The following is a 23870-nucleotide window of genomic DNA, read 5'->3' on the forward strand; positions in this document are numbered from 1 at the left end:
TTTAGATTACATATTCACTTGAAGCTAATTGGGATCTTTGGTGAAAGATGCTACTTAAACCCAGTGTTTCCTTTCATTGTAATGATCCATCAAATTAAATACAAAATATCTATTTACCACTGAATTTCAGCTTGGTTTTTCTTCCATCCAGGTAAACCATGTGATCCTGCAGATAGACAATTCAACACCTTGATTCCATGGTGTCTGCCCCACACTGGCAATAGGCACAACCACTGGGCTGGGCTCTATGGAAGGTTGGAATGGGATGGCTTCTTCAGCACTACAGTTACTAATCCTGAACCCATGGGCAAGCAGGTAAGGACACTTCAGGGGGAGGAAGTGGAATTCAGTTATTTTTCCTTCCTTGTGGAACCTAAAACTATTGGTAGCTGCTCCACAAACGACCTTAAGTGTCGTTCTTGGGTAGCCATTCAGTCCAGAGCATAGTTTTCGTTGCCACTTCTCTCTTTATACTTTTTTTGATAGTCCATGTCTCAGTGGAGATCCCTATCTTGGGATGTTCTTTCCAAAAGCTTCGTTGCAGTTAAGTAGTGATCCTGGTGTTGACCATTGTGTTCCCAGAAGGAGAGTTGTCAGCAGTCTTACTTTTCTCTATTGTCCTTTAAGGCTAGTGCATGTTCATTCTTTCTAATGAAACTTAACTGATAGCTTTGGATTCTTGTATCCACAGGGTCGAGTACTTCATCCAGAACAGCACCGAGTAGTGAGCGTGCGGGAGTGTGCTCGGTCCCAAGGATTCCCAGATACCTACAGATTATTTGGCAACATCCTAGATAAACACAGACAGGTCAGTGTTAACCTCCCTTCTTTAGAGGCTGTCTGAAGGTACTTCGTTAGGAATTCTTTCATTGCTTAGTGTAGTTGACAGTAGAACAAAAGGAAATGTCTTCTTGCCAAGTGAATACCTGATATAAACTGCATTTGGCTCTTTTACCCAAAGGCTTGAGGTAGCCTTGGGGCCTCTTAAGAACAAGTCTCACTCAAAAACTGACTGGGAAATGTGAGAACTCTACCTTGGGGTAGAACGGAATCCTGATTAGCTCTGATACCTGGTCAGATTTGCTGCTGTCCCCTGTAGTGTGCTGAAAGCTAAGATGCTCCTAGGGGTCTTTCCAGGCATGGGATCAGATTGCATCAAATTCTGTTTCCCCTTCCCCATGCAGGTGGGTAATGCAGTGCCTCCACCTCTTGCTAAAGCCATAGGCCTGGAGATCAAAAACTCTGTGTTGGCCAAACTGAAAGAGAAAGCCACAGGTAAGTGTCTACAACTTTCTGCTGTGTGAGATGGGTGGTACCTGTTGTGTGATAGCTCAGCCGTCCCCTTTTCCTCTGCTCATTGCTCAGTAAGTCTTAGCTTAGACTAAAGTCATAGGAAATCACAACTCTTCTGGGTGTCAGAGACCAAGCAAAGGTGGAGGATTCTAGCCCCTCACTGCTGTGGCTTAGAAAGCAGTTACTATGTGAAGGAGAATTATTTTGTCTTCTAGAGAGAGAGAGAGAGAGAGAGTGTGTGTGTGTGTGTGTGTGTGTGTGTGTGTGTGTGTGTGTGTGTGTGTGTGTGTGTGTGTGTGTGTACTTGCACAACCATTATCTTGTTGCTATGTGTTAAGATTTTCAGATATTTACTAAAATTGTTATTTAATCTCAGAAATTTAAACTGTCACATTTGACAGTCATAATACTCTGCTGTCCCTTCCAATTCAAATATATCTTCAACCTCTTTTTCTTCAGAAAAAATCAAAAAAGAAAATTTAGAGTCCACGGATTAGCCTTTGCATCTCCCACCATCCTTTCTGGCACCAGGATCTCCAACATGCACTGAATTGTTTTTTTGAACATGCTGAAATCTGTTTTTGTTCAGCTGTCCTCGTGAACAGTGTTTGTCTCCTTGGCTGACATTGAGCTGTTTTGTGATGTTCGGATTATCAACTAATAATCATTTAGTGATCAAACTGTGCGGTGCCCTTTGTGCATTCTGGATTTTTAAATCTGTTTTTATTATGCATTGTATTAAATAATCTACCACTTTATACAAGTGGAAATTAATACTTTATGTAGTTTTTATATGTTGTAATATTTCTTCAAATAAATCTCTCCTATAAATTATCCTGTATCATTCCTGTTTCCTGTGTTGTAAGTTATTTCTGGGTCTGTTCATTTGATCTGCCTTTGTTACTCAGAGGAAAATGGTTTTCCCCCCTAGCTGCTCAAATGACAATCAAGAAATTTAGTGTGGGAGTGTCTTCCTGGCCTTGTTTTCTACTATCGTTTGTACCCTTAACACCTTGGTTTCCTTCACCTGACCCTGCCTCTAGTTTTGTCTATTCCTTATTATCAGTATTTGAGGCAAGTCATTTGGAGTCACCGCTTTGCCAATCACAGACTAGCCTTGACTGATGAGTGATTCCCCTCAACACTGTCCTTGACAAGTTCAGATAACTTCAGTGAGTGAATTTGCCCCCTCCTGACAACTCATCTCCTTAGTCTGCTTTTTTAAAAAGTTATTTTATTTTGGAATCAACTTGGCTTTGATTTCCCATTTTATAAAATAACATACCAAAAAGAGAATCTAATGATAGTTCAGATTGAAACACTCAGTTTCTAGTATTCAGATTCATAATTGCATAGTGATAAACTAAGGGCTCCTGTCATCTAGCTTTGGCTTAAAGACCTCTGATGGTGGGGGAGGGAGGTGGTGATTATGCTTTAGAATTTATAGAACATTTTTCCTTACAAGGGAGGATGACTGAAAAGTTCGGGGATGTGTCTAATATCAGGGTTAGTAAAATGTGAGTCAGGGCCTGTTATTTGTAAGCCACTGTGCTAATTGTCAGGTGCCAAGGACTAAAAGTCCCTCCCTGAAGGCACTTTCTCAGAGGAGAGGGCGGTTTGTGGGCAGAGGGACAGCCTTGTAAGTACATCCTTTCCCCAAAAGTGCTGGATCCTCAGAGGAAGGAGAATGAACCTAGAGAGATCAGGAAAGCTTTCATAGATAGACAGCACCTGAACCCAACCTTTATGGCAGCTAAGAATTCTAAGAGGTTTAAGTAAGGAGGGAATCCATTTTAGGCATAGAGCACAGGAGGCAGCTAGAGACCAAATGCCTAATTTGGAGAATATCTGGCAGCTAAAAGGAGACTACGATGGTTTGTCTCAAGATCAGGCCGCCTCACTCCATGTACTGCACCTGCCTGTGATTTTTAGTTTTTATCATCTGTCCCAATATCTCCTAATTTTATTGCAAGTTTCTGCTCTCCCTAAGCTTCCCAAGGTCTTGAATTTTATAGTTATCCCTCTAAAATATCAAATATTCGATATCCTAGAAATAGATAGGGGGGCATTTTGATTAATAAAGCTTGCCTCAGACAAAAAGCTGGGTCCAAATTCTGCCTGTGATCCATACATTCTGACTTTAAGCAAGTCACTTAGCTGCTCCAGCTTAGAAAGTGTTCCAAAATACTAGATGGCAGAATATTGGTACATCTGTACAGATAGAATTTCTTCACCCATAGCACTTAGCACACAGTGCCTGGCACATTTTTATTGAATTTTTTTTTTTTTCCAGTTATGTTTAACTCTTTGTGACCCCATTTGGGGTTTTCTTGGCTCCTCCTGAATTCAAGGCTGGTGCTCTATCCACTGCGCCACCTAGTCGCCCCTGGGGTTTTCTTGGCAAAGATACTGGAGTGATTTGCCATTTCCTTCTCATTTTACAGAAGAGGAAACTGAGGAAATCAGGGCTTCATGACTTGTCCAGAGTCAGATTGCTAGGAAGTGTCTGAGGCAGATGTGAACTCAAAAAGATGAATCTGATTTCAGGCTGTGGGTACTTTATTCACTTCATTACCTAGTTGCCCCATCTGTCACATAGTAGGTGCCTAATAAATATTGATTGATTGACAGACACTTGTCTACTCTGGGGAAAAAGAAAATACAGGTACACAGATGTTTATGATAATGTGTTTTGCAGAACATGCTAATATGATTATCATTTTCATTTGTTAATACCTAAATCCAGCTGGATGCCTCCAGCAAGGCACCTAACTATGGAATTGACTTTAGTACTACTGAAAAGCAATTCCTGCTGAAAGAGAATATTCAATCTAAGAAACATTTGTTAAATGCCTACTTTGTACCAGGTATGTACTAGATAGATATACCAATATTGCTGTGCTATAATGACAATAAGAATGATAATAGTTAAATGACTGGGAATTCATCACCTCCCAATTCCACTTATTGATAGCTCTCAATTTCTTAGCACATTTTTCCTGACGTAAATTTAAGTTTCCTCCTTCTGTCCATTATTCACGGTTCTGCTTTCTAGTATCATTCAAAACGAACCTTATCCCTCTACTACATGACAATCCTTCCAACACTTGAATATAGTTCTTGCATGTCCTCCAAGTCCTCTCCAGGTTTTTCCAATCAATTATTATATAACATGAACTCAAAATCTTTATATCTTCCTGGTTGCTTTTTCTGAATTATACTCCCTAGCTTATCAAAATCCTTAATAATGATGGTACATGGTATTCCCTATGGCAGAATAGGGATACTATCCCATACCCTTGTTCTTAGAAGCTGTGTATCTCAATGTAACCCCAGATGATGAGTTTTTTTGGCTGCTACCTCACAATGCTGACTCATTGAAATCCTTAACCCTGATTCCCCAATCCTCTACTTGTGAAGTTGCTTTTTTTGAAATCAAATATAAGACTACATTTTTTTCCATTGCGTTTAATTATATTAGATTTTGTCAAATATTCAAATCTGTCAAAGTTTTTTTTTTTTTTTTTTGAATCCTGATTGTCATTTGAATAATTTGGCTCTTCCTCACAGCTTTGAATCATCTGTAAATTTGTGAGTATGCTATTTAAGTCATTAAATTCTGGGTTGTGACCCATTTGGAGTCACATAACAATGTGGGAGTTGAAAAATTATGATTTATTATCAGTGATGTTTTATTTGTATACCTATTTTATATATCTGCCCAGCAATGCATAAAAATTTCTCAGGTGAAAAGGGTTCCTAAGTGGAAAAAATTAAAGAAGGCCTGATCTATGCCTATCCAAGCCATTGATAAAAGTGTTAACACAGCCCAACATGGATCCTACTACAGACCTGCCAAGGTGACATTGAACTATTATTTTAAGGAAAAGTCCATTTATTCCTATACTCTCTAGTATTTTTAATAGGAATGGATGTTGGATTTTATTAAATGCTTTTTCTGCATCTATTGAGATAATCATTTAGTTTTTGTTAATTTGGTTATTGATATGGTCAATTATGCTAATAGATTTCCTACTGTTGAACCAGCCCTGCATTCCTGAGATTTATTCCTGTATAAATCCTACTTGGTCACAGTGTATTATCCTGAAGATGATTTCTTTGCTAATATTTTATTTAAGATTTCTGCATCAATATTCATTAGGAACATTAGTCTAAAATTTTCTTTCTCTGTTTTCACCCTACCTTGTTTGGGTATCAGATGATACACTGAACTATTAACTAACTACTCTTTGAATACAACCAGTTCTAAATCTGTCTGGCATTATGATTATTTTACATCTTAAATGTTTTATCCATAAGAGTAGCACAAGATGCTATGTTGGATAATTTATTAAAGTCCAAATAGGCTTTCTGAGGCATTACCCAGATCAATGAGTTCAGGAGCTCTACAAAGAGGGAAATGGGCTTAGTTGATACAGCCTGTCCCTCATGAAATCATGCTAACTCTTTGTAATTAATCTTTGCATTCTTTTCTGGTTGCTCATTTGTGGATGAAGAATGGCCAAGACCCTTGCTGAAAATCTTGGAATATATACCATTTGCACTTTTTCCTAGTTTGAAAATTGAGAGGAGTATCATGAGATTTAGCTCTGGATTATGCAGAATCACTCCTTAGGAAAGCTTGAAGTAGGCTAGAATGGGAGCACTGAAGATCCAGCAGAGTAGTGGACAATGCCATCAGGGGAGATAAAAGGGGATCAGAGATTTGCTCACAAGAAAGTTACAGGACTTCCTTTGCTGGCTAGGAGCAGGATTTCTTGCATTGCCCATGCCCAGGCTGGAAAATGCTCAAACAGCAGAAAACGATCTTGCCAAAGAAAGTTGCTATAATGTCAGGAGATCAGAGCACAAACTCAGAAGAAAGCATAGTCAAAACGCCTACATCCAAAGCTCAAAGAAAAATATGAATTGGTTTCAGGCCATGACTCAAAAGGATTTTTAAGTCAAGCGAGGTAGGAGGAAAATTGGGAAGAAAAATAAGAGTAATATTAAAACAAAAAATGAAAAAACTTAATAAAATTTAAGAAAATGTCACCTTGAAAAACAGAATAGTTCATATGGTAAGAGTCACGAAATTTCAGTGAAGGTAACTTATATATAAAGAATTGACTCAAATTTATAAGAATTCAACCCATTCTCCAAATGATCAAAGGAACTGAGTGTGGAGCACAACATAGTATTTTCACTTTTTTGTTGTTTGCTTGCATTTTGTTTTCTTTCTCATTTTTTCCCTTTTTGATCTGACATTTTTTTGTGCAGCAAAATAATTGTGGTAATATATATAGAAGAATTGCATATGTTTAACATATATTGAATTATTTGCCATCTAGGGGATACGTTGGAGGGAATAGAGGGGAAAAATTTGGAACACAAGATTTTGCAAGGGTGAATGTAGAAAATTATCCATGAATATGTTTTGAAAATAAAAAAGCTTTAATAAAATAAATTAATTTTTAAAAAAATAGCCTAGACATCATTTTCCAAGAAATTATCAGAGAAAACTGCCCTGGTATTCTATAAGCAATGTGTAAAATAGAAATGTAAAAAAATAAACACCTTTTGAAAGAAATCCCAAAATGAAAACTCCCAAGAAAATAAAATCAAATTTCAGAGCTCTCAGGTCCAGGAGAAAAAGTTACAAATATCCAGAAAGAAACAATTCAATTATTGTAAAACCATAGTAAGGATAATAAGATTTAGCAGATTTTACATTAAAGGACTGGAGGGCTTGGAATATGACATTCTATAGGGCAAAAGAGCTAGGATTATAATCAAGAATCACCACCCAGCTAAACTGAGTATAATTCTTTGATGGAAAAGTTAATATTCAGTGAAATAGAGGAATTTCAAGCATTCCTGATGAAAAGACCAGAACTGAATATAGACTATTTTTGAAATTTATTTTTAATATACATTGCTTTGTGAGTCATGTTAGGAGAAAAAAATTAGAGCAAAAGGGAAAAAAATAGGAGAGATTAAAAACAAAACAGAAAAAAAGAGGTGAACATAGCATGATTTACATTCAGTTTCCATAGCTCTTTTTCTGAATGCAGATGGCATTTTTCTGTCCAAATTCTATTAGAATTGTTTTGGATCACTGAACCACTGAGAAAAACCAAGTCTGTTATAGATGATTATCACACACTTTTGCTATTATTGTGTACAATATATTCCTGGTTCTATTTGTTTTGTTCAGCATCAGTTCATGTAAATCTTTCCAGGCCTTTCTAAAATCAACTTGTTCATTTTTTATAGAACAATAATATTCCATTTTCTTCATATACCACAGCTTGTTTAGCCATTCCCCAATTGATGGATGTCCACTCTTTTCCAATTCTTTGCTACCACAAAAAGGGCTGCTACAAATATTTTTTTTGCCTGTGTGGGTCCCCTTTTCCCTCCTTTATGATTTCCTTGGGATACAGACTCAGTAACCCAATGCAAAATGAAATGAGCAAAACCAGAAAAACATTGTACACAAGAAAGCAATATTGTATGATGACATACTGGAAATAATTTAGCTATTCTCAGTAATAAATGATCTAAAATAATTCTGAAGGACTTACAAAGAAAAATGCCTATTCATCTCCAGGGAAAGAACTGATAGAATCTAAGCACAGATTAAAGCATACTTTTTATTTGCTTTATTTTTCTTGGGTTTTTTGGTGTGTTTTCTTTCACAGCATAACTTAACTTGGAAATATGTTTTGCGTAAGTACACATATATAACCTATAGCAAATTACTTACCTTCTTAATGAGGGAAGGAGGGAAGGAGGAAAAGAATTTGGGACTCAAAATTTGAAGAAAAAAAAATTTTAATTCTTATGTGTAATTGGGGGGAAATAAAATATTAAATTATGAAAAAAAGGATAAGAATATGCCATAACAAAAATTTACCTTTTTTTTTTTTCGCCTTAAAGTCATGATCGTGAAGAAATATCTGAAAAAGGGAGATGAACTGAACATCTGAGAAAAAAAAATCAACTTTCTCTTTCTTTTCTCTTTCCTTTTTCTCATTCTTCTCCTTCTTCTGTCTGTCCCTCTCTGTCTCTTTGGATTTCTTTCTTCTCCCTATTTCTTTTTCTCCAACTTACCTCTTTTCCCTCCACTTCTTCTTTTTTTTTTTTTAATCAAGCATCCATTGATGATTTGTTCTCTTGCTAGAATTTAAGTTATTCTTTTATTCAGATTCTATTTTTCTTTGCATAAAGCATGTAATCAGCCTAGAAATGTGATTTCCCCTGCAATATTTGGTTTTGGATGGAGAATCCAAATGGGAAAGTATTATGATTGTTTGTTCCACAACATGTAACTGACTGGAAAATAGCCTTTTTACTTTGGCTGCTAGGTGTTACCTGAGAGTGGAAAGAGCTGTTATTTTAACTTCGTCAATATAACAAATTCCTCCCAAGAGCATTTGGTGAGTTCTGCACCAAAATGTGTGTATTTGGGCCATTTCTTTTTTAGAAATTTAAAGTTTTGAGGAGTTCCCTCTTCATCTACATCCATCTCTAAAAATAATTTCCATTTTTACTTTGAGGCATAAATGAGCCTATTATTATCAGCAGAGTGTGGCTCACTAAGTCTCTAACCCCAATGGAGGCAGAGCTAGTATGGTACTGTAATGCTCCCTGAGGCAAAAAGTCTCTCTGCACTTTATTGGAAGTAAGGGGAGAAATCAGAGGAGAGGGTGATAGCATTGAACCTGCCCCTGGTGGAGATAGATGTGGTCCAGGATTATCCATCTCCTTTTCCTGAAGGAAAGGGGAAATAAGAAGGGAGTGCTTCCAGTCAGTTCTGATGTTCATAACAACATCTGCTGGTTTTTTTTTACCTTTCCTATTTTGGGCTAGAATTTTCCCAGGAATTGACATCAAGTTCACCAGTCTAGTTTCCAGACTGTTCTTCCTCCTGTTCCCCCCATTTTTAAAAAATTGGGACATCTGCACTTCTATTTTCCATGATCTTTCAAATTTCACTGGCAGTAGTCCAGGAGTCCCATCTGCCAAGATGTAGTTCATCTGGGCCAGGTCACTTGATTTAATTAAGGTCAACTAGGTAATGCTGTGCTATCTCCTAACTGATCTTGGGTGTCAATTTCCTATTGGCTCTTTTTATTCTTATCTTTTCAGTCCAAAGATCTCTCTCTCAGGTAGAGAAATGAGAAGCAAAGTAAGGCTTGAGCAATTCTACCTTCTCTCAATGGTCAGTTATTTTATCTATCCTAAGCAGAAGTCTCAGATCTCCTTTGCTCCTTTCCTTTTTCTCTCAATGTAGCTAAACAACAACAAAAAAGACCTCTTTAAAAAAGTTTTTTTTTCAAATTTGGAACAAGGTGGGTTTTATAATGGTAAATGTTGAAAACTATCTTTGCATATATTTTGAAAATAAAAAGCTATTATTTAAAAAAAAAAGTTGATACCATTTTGTACAACACTTTCCACAATCTCACATGTATCCTCTCTTATCTTCTCTTGATTCCATCTTTTAAGCATACTAAAAAATAAAAAAACAAAAACAAAAAATTATCTTGGTGAATTCCCTATATCAGTCTCTTCATTCATTCTCATTGGAATTGTTTTCTTTTGTATCTTCAGGGTCTGTTACCAGAGAGCATGACTACCCAAAAGCAAGTTCAATATCAAGGAATTTTATAAATGCTTCTGAGAAGTCCCAATCAATATTGACATCTTTGCCATTGAAAGCTCCTTCACTCTACACATGGGGTCTCCTTTTAGGAATTCATATTCCATTTTCTCCTATTTCACATTCAATTCAAACAAATTTGGAAATAAACTTGGATGGATAGAGTGTTCAGTGGAATTCCAACCATTTCAGAAAGCAACATAGAATGAATCAAACTGTCCATTAACTACGACCCTGAGATCCATTGCTGGTCATATAACCCCAGAGAAAATAAAGACAGAAAATACACAACCACACCAAAATAGTCAAGCAGCACTTTTTTGTGTGTGTGGTAGCAAAGAACGAACATAAAGTAGATGTGCATCAGTAGGAGAATGGATTTTTTAAGTTCTCAATTTATCATTTAAATTCAGGGACAGCTAGGTGGCTCAGTGCATATAGCACCAGTCCTAGAGTCAGAAGTGAATGGGATAAACTGAGTGAAGACCTCTCATAAGAATATGGCCTTGACCTATGCCCTAATTGTGACTTGAGACTTTGCAATAACAAGATGAGCTATAGCTAAAAACTGATAAAAGTTCAATTATCTTAAACATTTCCCTTGGGTTTTCCCTTCCAGACCCCCTTTTTATTGGTAAAATACCTAATACAGTAAAGTGTTCTGGGGTCGACATTTTGGTTAAGGTTTCTGGTTGGGATCTATATAATCTTGTGTTTTGCAGTTTGCACTTGTCTGTTAGGAGTTTCCCTTTCTTGCTAGATTATAATATATCCTTTTTTTTCGCTTTTTACCATAAGTGTCTCTGATTTTAATTGGGTAAGGGTTGCTATCCCACACAAGAGGATCTGAATTAAAATGTGGCTTCAGACACTTACTAGTTCTGTAACCTTGGGCAAATCATTTAACCCAAATTATCTCCAAAACCCACCACAAGCCCAGAACATTTAAATTCAAGCAACAGAAGTAGAGCCAGGATGTTGGACTAGCAGGAAGTGGTACGCAGGCCCTCATTCCCATATCCAAACTCCCCCAAACAGATCTAGAAAATGCACAAGGGGCAGCTAGGTGGCGCAGTGGATAGAGCACCAGCCTTGAATTCAGGAGGACCCGAGTTCAAATGTGGTCTCAGACTTAACACTTCCTAGCTGTGTGACCCTGGGCAAGTCACTTAACCCCAGTCTCAGGAAAAAAAGAAAAGAAAAAAGAAAATGCACAAAACCCTAAAGGGGAAATCCAAGAAAAAGTGTCAATCAGACATTTTTTTCCAGCTCAGGTCTGCAAAGGGAGACAGGTTTGTGGACACTGGGGACCAGGATGAAGGAGATACTTCCAGGGAGAGATGCAAAGGTCACAAACTCACACCAGGACACTGAGCGAGGGGTGACAGATTTGTTGTCCACTATTCAATTCTTGGTTACAGTACCAGGGTGAAGAGAGGAGGAAAAGTGTGCCCAATGGTGGCCCACTAGAGATATGGAGCAGAGAGTCCTAGGGAACAAGCTCAGAAGCCAGCAGGAGCTGAGCAGCTCAGCCCTCAGGAGCAGAATGGGGCACCAGCTCCTAGCCCTGGAATAATCATTCCAGAAATCTCAGACCAACAGAGCCTGCAGTTCTGTCATTCTGAACTAGTGGAGTTTCCCAGCTAGATTCTAGTGGTTGAGTCTAGCAAAAGCCTGGATCAAAAGCTTGCAGAACAAGCAGCAATCAGACTTTCCCCTACATCAATCCGTTATGGGAGCAGTGAAAGAAAGTCTAAATTGTCCTTGAAATCCTAGAATTACACACCACTCAATCCCTCCAAGAAAGCAGCAAGAGGACCATCCCAGATCTACCTTCCAGAAGCATCAAATCTGAACTCAAGAAGTAAGTTATTAGATTGTATAAACAAGAGAAAAGAATCCCACCATCAAAAAGAAGTGGAAAACAATCCAAAACATCTATAAGTACAGCCTTGAAGAAAAACATTGCTTGGGGTCAAATTCAACTAGTAAGAGTGTAAGCAAGAGGTTTTTGTTTTTGGGTTTTTTTTTTAAGTTTTTAAATGTTTTCATAAATGAGAATGCAAGACAAAATAAAAGGAAAAGAAACGAGAGTGAAGAAAGAAAGGTTTGGAAAAGAAATGAACAACTTGGCACAAGAGATACAAAACTTTGCCCAAATGGAAAGTGCCATCCACATCTAGAAAGAAAACTATGGAAACTGAATATGGATCAAAGCATAGTACTTTCACCTTTTTGTTGTTTGCTTGTTTTTTTTTTTTTTCCCTCTCTTTTTTTTTCCCCTTTTGATTTGGGTTTTCTTGTACATCATTACAAATATAGAAATATGTTTAAAAGAATTGCACATGTTTAACTTATATCGAATTGCTTGTAGTCTTGGGGAGGGAATTGATGAAGGAGGAAGGGAGAAAAATTTGGAACACAAAGGTGTTTTGCAAAGGTGAATGTTGAAAACTATTTTTGCATATATTTGGAAAAAATAAAATACTATTGGGGGGAAAAAAAACCAAACCTTCCCAAACAACAAAATTTCTGAAAATTACAGTGGATCAAATGGAAGTTAATACTCCATGATCTAACAAGAGATAATAAAACAAAATTTAAAAACTGAATTAAATAGAAGAAAATGTAAGATGTTTCATCATAAAAGCAACAGACCTGAAAAACAGATTGAGGAAATAATTTAAGAAATATTGGATTACCAAAACTTTATGACTAAAAAAAATCTAGACATCATATGCCAAGAAAAAAGAAAGAAAGAAAGAAAAGAAAGAAGGAAAAGAAGGAAAGAAAGAAAGAAAGGACAGACAACAACAACAAAACCTGCTCAGATCTCTTAGAATTTGAGGGGAAAGTGGAAAAAGAAATAATCTACTGGTCACATCCCAAAATGAAACTTCCAGGAACTTTATAGCCAAAATTAAAAGTTTTTAGGTTAAAGGAAAAAAAACATTGCAAGTAGCCAGGAAGAAAAGAATTAAAAGTAGGAACCACAGTCAAAATCACACTAGATTTAGCAGGCATTTTGATAAGGAACCAAATTTAGAATACAGTATTCCAGAACATGTGTTTACAGTCAAGAATTACTAACTCTTTCAGAAAAACTCAGTATAATAATGATATAGGGGAAAATGAACCTCTAAGCAAATAGAAAACTTCCAAACATTCCTGATGAAAAGACCAGAACCATGTAGAAACTTTGAAATTTAAACATAGGAGTTGAGAGACATAAAAAGGTAAACATGTAAGAAATGCTTAGTTTCTATGAAACTATGAAAATTAAATTGAAGAAATGAAACTTAAATTAGAAAATTGAAACCCATAAGGACATAAAAGAATAATCTGGGGTGGAGGTTTTTAGATTTGCACATGAGCCCTATAAACTTTGCCTCCATAAGAATGTAAGCTCCTTGGGGACAGGGACTGGCTTTTGTAATCAGGGGTGGTAGTCTGAAATTTGAAAATAATCCTTAGTTCTTTGCCTCTAGCCCTCCACCTTTACCTTCCCCCTTAAGAATGTAAGCTCCTATCTATGTAATGGGGCTGGAGATTCAGATTGTGTAACATCTGTTAGCATCCAATTATTGGGGTCATCTGGGGAGGAACTTCTGCTTCCGGATAGGAAATGAAATACTTCCTTTATGGTTTCAAAGGTGTGTCTACCAATTTAGGCACGCATTCTTGCAAGAATGTAAAATAAATCTTTAATGCATTCATTAGTGAAGCAGTGGAGCTCTTGGTAAAATGTTATTTCTTACAATGATTAAACAATCATAATGTTGAGGGTTCAAAAGGAGACCAAAATCTTACACAACTACATTTCCCATTAAGGTTGTATCCCATCAGTGGTGATTTATTTTTCTTTCATCCTTAATTTGGAAGGGTATATTGGAATGGGAGGAAGAGAATGTAGATTTTTTCTGATTGAAATATGTGATTAAAAAAATAATAAATTCAAATAACAAAGCCCCTTCCCAATCTGATTCCAGTCTACTTTATTTCTTTTTTATTGCTCCTCATACTATGTTCTAGCTGAATTGTTTGTGTGTTCACACAGAAATAGGAAAAAGATTTAAATGAAATGATAAAGAATAAAGTCAGTAGAACTAGAAAAACAATATGGAAAATGATTTCTAATAGCGTAAATGAAAAGAATATCACTCCCCAAATATGTAATTATAGCAGAGCTAGGTTCAAGAGAATGGCTGAATTTTGCATCTTTGCAGAGGTGGGGACTATAGTTTTGAAATACTGTACAAGCTGTCAGACAGCTTAAGTGTGTTGCTTTGCTAAAATTTTTTTTCTTCTTAAAAATTTATTTTACAAGAGTTGGGTGCCATTGGGTAGGGGAGAGAGAAAGATATATTTGGAAATGGAATGAAAGTAGCAAAAATAAAAGACCAATTAAAAATAAGATGATTTTAAAAAGTCCTGATGTCACTAAAGCTAGGAGGGAACGCTCACAATTAAATAATTAATAAATCAAACTTATAATGCACATTTTCGATAATATTCTTTGATTGCTAACATTCTGAAAGGATTGGTGCACGTAGAGGAGAGAGACAAAGGGGAAGGAAATTAGAGCATTTAGGACCCTAATCTAGGAAATAAGCTAATCACTTCATCAGCTGCACCTAGCAAATTTATCAGCCCCAAACAGGTGATCTAAATCCCTTCAGTACTACACAGTCAACTAGCATTTATCAACCATTTACTATGTTCCAGGCTCTGTGATAAACCTTTGGGGATCCAAATTATATTTTGTCTTTCACTCTCAAAGAGGACCAAGATCTTGGGGAAATGATGCCACGATGTGCAAGTTAATTGGATTTAAGTGAGGGAGGGCTATGCAAAGACACCTCACTTTCTCCTCCAAAGCCATCTGGGTTCCGGGGCAAGCTACATAGACCAGGATGACTGGAAATGGCCCTGGATGCAGTGGGAGATTTTGGCTTTTTTAAACTAATGTCTTTAACAGGTCTCATTTTGACTGAAGCAACACCCATTCAGTGATTAAGAGCAGATAAAAATTGAGGTTAAGAATGGCTACTCTCAGGGTTTCTGGTCAAAGCAGAAAGAATTGCTATTCACGTTCACTCTGAGTCAATCAGAGCCCAAACAATGACTATCTGGGCTTGGCCTGGGACCTACTGTTGGCCAAAAAGAGCCAGGGTGATTAAAGAAATCCAGCCATAAACTCTAAGATATAACGGGATCCAAATCTTAGCAAAAGGAAAGTTGGTCCTTCCCCTGGAGAGAGTACATTTTAATCAGGAAAGATAACACGTTTAAAGGGAGACAAAGGAGGAGGGGGAAGGCACTCCTACTGAGCCTGGTGGTAAAGTCCAGAGGATGAATGAAGTGTGGCTGGTCCCATCCTCAATATGAAAGTGTAGAGAGTGGAGATGTAGGGGCAGACCTTTTCAGTTCTAGAAGCATCAATGGCTCTCTATTGCCTCTAACATAGAAGACCAATTCTTTCATTTAATATGTAAACCCAAACAAAACCCTCCCCAGTATGCCTCTGTATACTAAATTTGATTGTTATTCCTCTTCACTTAACTCCATATTCCAGCCAATTAAACCATCTGTTTTTTCCAAGTCCAGCATTCCATCTTTTGTTTCTTTGCCCAGGCTGTCCTCCATGCTTGCTATCTATTCCTTCCTCATCTCAATTTATCTGTGGACCTCCCCTGCTTTCCAGCAGAAGGCAAGCTCCTTCATAGCAGGAACTTTGGGTTTCTGTTTTTCCCTCCTCCTTCCCCCATCTCTCTCCAGCACCTACCACAATTTTTGGCACATGCACTTATTTAATAAGTGTGGTACTTGTGGAATTTAAGTCACATCAGAATCTTCCTTCACTCTAGGTGAAGTTCTATGAGAAAATGAGCTTTTTTTGAGGACCGAGGCTCTAAATGCGTTACTTTCGCTGACTGTGTCAAATATATTTCTTTGTTATGGTCTATTCCTATAACATTAGCTACTTAAGAGCAGGCCACTCTAGTTTTTTTAATTGCCATTTTGGATCTCTAATACTTAGCATAGTACATCACCCATAGTATAAATGCTTGCCCTATTGAAAGAAGGGCCACAGTCTCCCAGGGACTGGACACCAAGATGGTAATGCCGTCAAGTCAACAAACATTTTTTAAACAGCTAATATGCGCTAGGCACTACACCAAGTGCTAGGAACATGAGAATAAAAATAAAATAAGATAAGCAAACAAAAAAAAACCCTACTACTTTCAAGGGATTCACAGAAAAACATCCTAGGGAACATAGTCCCTCAAGGAGCTAAATATGCATTAGTAGTTTAGTTCCTGAGACTTAATCTTGCTGCATCTCTTTCTGAAGGGAAAGGAAAAGAAGGTACCTGTGTTGATTCTTATAGTGGCTAGAACAAAAGTGTTTTCATCTGGGAGGAAGATGCAGGTGTATAACATTTTACTCCTACTGGAAGGTCAGTAGCCAATTGGAAGTGCCCTTGTCTTCTGTGTAGGTGTCAGTAAGAGTTTAAAATCCCAGCCAGGGAGAGGTGCCATTAGGACTGTTACTAGTCGTTAATCTGTTGGGTTTTGAGTTTTATTGGGTTTTTCTTTCGGTGGTGGAAGCCAAAGGAAGTTGGTTTGGTTCAAGAGTATTGTCTTTTGGCAGCATCACTTGGATATAGGTTCAAGTTATCATTCAGTCTTGGCTGGATGCCAGTTGGGTATTTTAACATTCATTTTATTAGAAACCTATCAAGGAATTAGAGTTTATAGAGCAGTAAGTAATGGCTTAATTATGACCTTTTCTGTGTCTATGTTCTGTGTCCAAGAAATCTGGAGTACCAATTTGTTCCTCTAATCTATGGCTCTTTAGCTTTTTCTATTCGAACTTCTTCATCTCTTTTTTAAAAAACATGCTATCTCTAGAACCTTCTTAATGAAGATGGTATTGCTGATATCTATTGTCGTGGAGCACTGAAAACTCGGCTTGTTAACCCTGCTGTTGTTTCTCTTATGTGTGAACATGAAAATCTTTGACTACTGCTCCTGTCTTATAAAACCCTTGGCAATTTCCAGTTTTCTCTCTTAAACTGTGGTTGCCTTGCAATCTAGCTCAACTCCTTTCAGAACTAGGTTTTTTGTTCATTTGTTTTTTTTTTTTTTTTTTTTTTTTTTTTTTTTTTTTTTTTTTTTTTTTATCTAGGTCAGTCCACTGGCTAAGCCTAGAGTTGGAGTGTATGTACTTTGTCAATAACTTGTTCCACATCCTTGGACAACTGCATTGTCAGGAAAAGAGCCGAGCACATCAAATGACCATTTTTCTTGTCTATTCTTTGCCTATGTCTATGGTTTCAGAACTGGTACAGTTACAATTTAAGCTTATAGCTAATGGTTCATCTGGCTTTTTGAATAGTTTTGACCAAATCTGTGGTAGGTTTTAGTCTGGTGGGAGCCCAGTGCCATAATCCTACATCTCCTCAGCTTGTAGAATGCTGTTCGTTGTATACCTTGATTTAGGTTACTAAGACCCTAGATTCCAAATTGGTCTCATCCCCATTTTCTTTTGTGTAAAGAATCCAGGGACCCAAGATTTGTATCGACTTTTCTAAATATAGCAAGCATAGCAACGCTAGAATTTTAACTTTTGTGGGGAGACACCCCCCCAAGCTTATCCATAACCAGTACTTTGTATCACTGGAGTATCCAGTGCATTTAAAGACTCCTTTGACCTCTTCAGTGGAATTTTTCTTTGGCCTTTGGGTATTTCTGTGATTTAATTTTTCTTCAGTATAAAGATGGCCAGATAAGGCCTAGTACTGATCTACTTATGTGGGAATACTTCCCTTAAGGTCCAGTTGCTTTCATTTACACATAGAAAGCCTACTCTCCTCTTCCCCTCTCCCCTGGCTCTTTGATAACTTCATATGAATATAAGACCCAATTTGTGGCATGGTGGTAGTTTTATATGTACAGACAATGGTATTATACAGCAGTATAGATGCATTTTTGAGAGCTTCATAAAATGCATTAATTTGGGAATCTTTTACACTTTCCAATAGCTGTTGGCCCTTTAAATAATTAAAACCTTCATTCCTTAGTGAGTCAAAAGAGGTAAAGAGCAATAGACAGATTAAAAAAATATAATAATGCATACTGGATATTATAGGACTCCTACGGAGGAAAGATTTACATAGTAAAGAACAAGTACTTTTGATGTTTATTAGAAATTCTTGTGAGCACAATGAAATGTGTTTAGGTAACTTTCTTGTTCTTGGTTTCTGATGTCATCACTGTAAATTACTTAGTCTAACTCTGCCTTTGCCAAGTGTTGGCCAGATTGTGCTGATAATAGGATAATCATGGCAGCCTAACCTTTCAGGTGATTTATAGTTGAGATCACAGCTGTTGAATAATTTGGCCAGCAGGTGTTGGAGGTCTAGCGGAAATGCTGCTATTTTTCTATTTTGTTTTACCCCATCTCTTGCTCATGGGGCCCAAGTGCCAAGAAGTAGTTGTTTTTGGAATCATTGCATGTTCCAAATAGTTCATGAAGAATTGACTGGTGTGACATTAAGTCTTTGATATTAACTTATTATTGAATGAGTTATCTTCATAATCGACATAAGGAAGTTCCTTTTGCTAGCCTTTCCTGGCCTTAGGTTTCATTTTTACTGATTGGAAAGTTGATCTTGGGTGCACAAAACTAGTTGTAATCTCATAAGTATATTTGACCCTTTTAAGGTTTAAAGGGGTAGAAGATAAGGATATTGAAAAAAATTATTTATTTTGGGTTATGCATGTACATTCTCTTACATGAAAATAGTTTGTTTTTTTTTTTAAAAGTCATTTTAGAAGAGAAGTTTATTGGAACTTCCTTGGATAGCTGAATTGCTGATAAGAACCAAGTCTATTGTCAGTCTTGGTGTCGACAACATTTTTCTTGGTTCTGTTTTCACTTAGCATCAATTCATGTAAATCTTTCCATATTTTTCTGAAGTCATCATTTTAACAATATTACATTACTTTCATATACCATAATTTAGTCAGTAATTTCCTAATTGACAGGCATTCACTCAAGCTCTAAAAAGAGCTGCTATAAATGTCTTTGCACATGTAGGTCCTTTTCTTTTTATAATTTCTTTGGGAAATAGATCTAGTAGTAGCACTGCTGGCTCAAGAGGCAGTTTTATAGCACTTTGGGTATATGACTTCAGAATGGTTGGATCATTTAATAATTCCATCAACAATATATTAGTGTCCTAGTTTTCCTACATCCCCTCCAATATTTAAATATCTTTTCCTGTTACCACTTCATACCTCTCAGATTAAAGATATCTCAGAATAGTTTTAATTTTCACTTCTCTAATCAATAGTGACTTAGAGTATCTTTTCATATGACTATGAATGGTTTTAACTTTAAAAACTTTTTCAAAAAATTATTTGTTTATTTTATATCAGATGAAGCTATTTTTTAACAAACTCATTTTTGAAGGAATACTTTTCTTCTCCTGATATAGGACCACTTGCAACTAAATGGTGTGGAAATACAGCTTAGACCATAGTTGTGCCACAAAAATTGAGATCAATTACAGTGCTGTTACCCGACAACAAAGACTTTGAATAGGACACCTAATCAAAAGTTCACCTGTTTTGTCCAAAAACACCATAATTTTTGTGGTTGACCAGTCTGGTCACTGTCCTCTCTCTAGATAGGAAGAAAGGTCTCACTGAGGAAATAGTGAGAATCAAGAAAACATTTCATCCAAGGTTATCATGTGGGGTTCTGTAAGAACAGCACCAGTGAGTTTCCTTGGAGATCAAATAGCACCATTAATGTGGATGGTCTAAAAATAATTCTAAACTGAATTACTAAAGTAATTTATTATTAAAATGACCTTAAACCGAAAGTAGAAAACATTAGCTTTGTTGCTGTAGGGTTTTGTGATCTTTGTCAATTGTTATAAAATGTGCATTAAAAATGGCTTGAGTTCTTTGCTGATTTAGGCATGACCTTTTATATAAGAAGGTGTTTTATGCATCTAATTAATGTCTCTGATGGAAGAAAAAAATTCAGTATAGATACTTCTATTTGAAGTACAAGATTCTTTTTGTTATTTTCTTAATAAGAGCTAGTACCAAAGAGTAGCTAGGTGGCCCAGTGCATAGAGCACAAGCTCTAGAGTCAGGAGGTCAAATCTAACCTCAGACATTTAATGCTTCCTAACCATGTGACTTTGGGCAAGTCACTTAACCCCAATTGCCTCAGCAAAAAAAAAAAAAAAAAAAAAAAATCTCCAAATAGCTTACATCAAAGCAAATTAACAATCTTTTAAGTGCCATCTATGTGACAGGCACTGTAGTAAGCCCTGGAACATAGACTATGAGAGATTTGCAAGAGATTAATATTGTCTTAAAACAATTTCAGCAGATCTAGATCTGTATTCATTTCCTTGGACTAGTTACCCAGATTCATTTAACTGTTCAGAAACACATTTTGTTCCAGTGTTCAGTTTCTCTCTCTTTTTTAAACTTGTTAACCTTTTTGTTTTTACATGTCCCTTCTTGTTCAAAGCCTTCCTTCTAAGAAAGAAATAGCTCAAACCATTAGATACATACAGTATGTACAGTATTCAATACATCTCATCCTTTCTCCCCCTTACTCCCTCTAGAGAGGGGGATAACTTTGAATTTCTTTCAGAACTGAGACCAGTCACTAAAACTGATCTAAATTCAGCTGATGTTTTTCACATCAGTCTAGTCATTGGAGCCATTTTTTTCCCCATAGCTTTAAATTTTTTGCCCTCTCATTTCAGAAACCAAGATAGGAAATGATTAATAGAAAATGTCTGAAATCTTCTTGATTACACAATTTGGCACATAACTCCCTCCTTTTAGTGAAGAAGAAAATGCTTGGTTTTCTCATAGGTTTTCCCATACTAACTTCTTTTTAAATGGTCTCTACTCTATTCTAAGGAAGGATAGCTGTTCAAGTAAAAATTTCATTGAATAAAGAATTGGCCTTGGAGAAGATTCCAGTCTTCATTAGAAAATGAGTCCTTCACTGACCTCATCGAGCTCTGAAGAGAGTGATTGGCAGACAGTTAAAACCATTACAGTGGGGTCTTTTACCAGAAGTAAGTAAAATGAGTTGAAAGGTAATTACAGTTAAATATTGGTATGTTTGATGTGCAGGACCACTCGTGTCATCTTTTGAAGGAGAAAGCTTCTAGCTTTCAACTAAATGGGACAAGGTCTAGATATCCATGATTTCATTCCCCATATTCTAGTAAGACTGCATTTTCCCCTCTTTCATCTTAGTATGAAGGTTTGGTGCTATTTGTTAACCTAGGTTCCTAGGATATCAGGTAGAACTCTTGGTGTTATTAAATAGAAGTATGATTTCTTATACCTGGGGCAAGCACCAAGGACAGCACCCAGAATAAGCAACCTTGGAGAAAAAGCTCAAGCAGTGACAAATTCCTACTACAAAAAATCTTGCTAACTTGATACAAAAGTTTCTCTCATCTTCTCAAAGATGGCTAAAGTTGTTGCCACCCCAGAGATTAATTTTAATCGTCCCGCATAAGGGATGACTCCTTTAGGCATAAAACGCCTTCTGGTAGGATGTACAAGGTTTCTAGAACATACTAAGTTAACCAGATTTGGAAGAGCTCATAAGACCAAATAAAATGCAATAAAAGGGGTGGGGAGGGTGTTAAATGTAAATTACATTAGTACTCAAGTCTTACCCCCCTCAAACTCTATGCCAAGAGTGTTTATAGTAGTTATTCTGCATATTTTAGGCATGGCATGATAGAAATCAATAACTTAATATTTTAAAATATTAATATTTTAAAATATTAAACAATTTATGACATATGCACATGTATGTGTATATATAACTTTGCAAATTTTAAAAATTTATTTAAGTTTTTAAAAAATCTTGAAAGTCATATGGTCCAATTATCAAGTGGTTGATCCAAGGGTCAGATGGATTGTAAGTAGCAGCCCTGAGATCTGAATTCAGGTCATCAAACTCAGAAAAACCCTAGGCTCTCCACTCGGGGACTGTTAGGATTACTAAGTGAGAACTGAGGTTTTCTGGACAATTACAAGGTGAGAACTCAGGTTGACTTGATAGAGGGGGCAAGCTCATTGGCTGGGGTGGTTCTTCCCAGAAGCCCTTGCATTATCCCACGCCCATTCTCTGGGAGAATAAAAGAGAGGACTCTCAGAGAAAGAAGAAGACTCTCTGCATTACATCAGGCCTGACGGGGCTCTCTGCAGGAAGGGAAGTCACTTCTAAGGACAAGAGTTAACAGCAACTGCCTGGAGACAACGGTTCACTACAGGAAGAAGAATCTGTCTTAAAGATTTGAGTAGACACAGCAGATCTCTTCCCAGAGAGCGATCCGGCAGCTTCTGGAGACGACAGCACGCTACAGGGGACATCTAGGCTTCTTCCTCTGCTCTTTTTCCTTTCCCTCAAATAACAAAACAATGACCTTTTTTTTTTTTTTTTTTTTTTTTTTTTTTTTAAACAGGATCTTCACCTAGATTAAAAGCCCTCAGGGCTTTACAGAAACCATCTTTGAAGTGAGTAGATTACTAATGGTTTGACTAATCTAGGCAGTAGTTTAAACAATGTTTTTTCTAGAATGTTAGTAGAAAATTGAAGATTTTTCAGTTATTTTAACAACTATTGAGGCATCTAGTTCGTTTCCACTCTACTTATTTTTTTGTTGTTAGTGGGCTTCACCTGATGAATTTGCTACAAATTATATTGATCATCGGCTTCCAAAGACCACATTTAAGCAAAGCATATGGGATGGTTAATGTCTGAGCTTCTTGTGACTAGAACTGAGTACCATTAGATGGTTTCCTTATAAAACTTTTCTTTTTTTCTTTTTGTTATGGAGAAGTGGGGCTTGGTAGGTGGGAAGAATCTGTCAATTTTGAGATCCCATTTCCCAGAATGTAGTCCCAGTGAGCAGACTGTGCCTTGAATTTGGGATAACAATTCTTTGCACCCTGGAATGATCTTACCTTTGGGCAAAATATCAATAAGCAATTTAGTTCCTTTTATTTCCCAGGGCCATCCATCACATGTTGATAATTCTTCTTCCTTATCACTGACAGATATTGCATTCTTGTTCCCATCATAGAACTCTGGACAATCATCCATAGGGTGGCCATGATTCTCCCCTGCCCCTCCAGATGAGACTCGTTTCCACATGACCCAAGAACACTTATTATCCCAAGAAATGCTAAGCATGAGAACTCTCAAAATCTAAGTGATTGTTGTGGGCCAAGTACTCTCATTTTTATAAGTGGCCCCAACATCAGCAGCAATAAGCTCCCCTTCTTAGGAGGCATTTGCAAAGGCCATTTACTCATTCTCAAATTAATTCAGCTTCTGTTTGTTCTGACTCTCCCAACTCCAGCTTGCTCTCTTTGACTCTGATCACCCACATGTTAGAGGCCAGTTCCAATATGGCTGGTGATGCATACTGTACCTTCCTGGATTGATTGGGTTTATTTATCTCCTGTGTGAAATAGGCTAGATATCTTGGAAAAACTAGATAAATGAAAAGGTGTCTAGCTTAATTAGAAATGAATGAGTAGTCTTCAAGCTGGTGACCATGAGGAGAGTGCCTCCTTTCAAACAAGGACTTTGTTTTGAATGACAGAGCCAGTAAACGGAAGGGAGAATGGTCTTCTGAAACCTCCTCTTCACCTGAGGAAGGAACGTCTACTGTGAGTAACTTGCTGTCCAAGCAGCTTTTGTTGCTCAGTCACTTATGCTTAGTCTTTTCAGTGAAGGAAAAGATATCTAGTGAATTCCCAAGAAGTTAAATCTTGCATTGTGTTTCAGTTAAAGATATTTAAGTAAAGAAGCCAATTTAATGATAATAGGTTAT

General features: G+C 36.9%; 2 protein-coding genes across 2 annotated transcripts in view; both read left to right on the plus strand.

Moving 5' to 3' along the window:
* LOC141538895 (DNA (cytosine-5)-methyltransferase 1-like) overlaps positions 1–2134 on the plus strand; it is a 42482-nt gene extending 40348 nt beyond the window's left edge. Inside the window, exons 31-34 of the mRNA XM_074260835.1 lie at positions 152–315; positions 692–808; positions 1185–1275; positions 1753–2134. Of these exons, the coding sequence (XP_074116936.1) occupies positions 152–315; positions 692–808; positions 1185–1275; positions 1753–1790 (410 nt within the window). The 3' untranslated portion in view covers positions 1791–2134. The remainder of the gene's footprint in view (positions 1–151; positions 316–691; positions 809–1184; positions 1276–1752) is intronic.
* Positions 2135–16502: 14368 nt separating this feature from the next.
* LOC141538913 (DNA (cytosine-5)-methyltransferase 1-like) overlaps positions 16503–23870 on the plus strand; it is a 41920-nt gene continuing 34552 nt past the window's right edge. Inside the window, exons 1-4 of the mRNA XM_074260893.1 lie at positions 16503–16726; positions 20923–21083; positions 22494–22545; positions 23640–23706. Coding sequence (XP_074116994.1) covers positions 20999–21083; positions 22494–22545; positions 23640–23706 — 204 coding nt within the window. The 5' untranslated portion in view covers positions 16503–16726; positions 20923–20998. The remainder of the gene's footprint in view (positions 16727–20922; positions 21084–22493; positions 22546–23639; positions 23707–23870) is intronic.

Source organism: Sminthopsis crassicaudata, chromosome 1, assembly GCF_048593235.1.
Source record: "Sminthopsis crassicaudata isolate SCR6 chromosome 1, ASM4859323v1, whole genome shotgun sequence".
NCBI classification, from domain to species: Eukaryota; Metazoa; Chordata; class Mammalia; order Dasyuromorphia; family Dasyuridae; genus Sminthopsis; species Sminthopsis crassicaudata.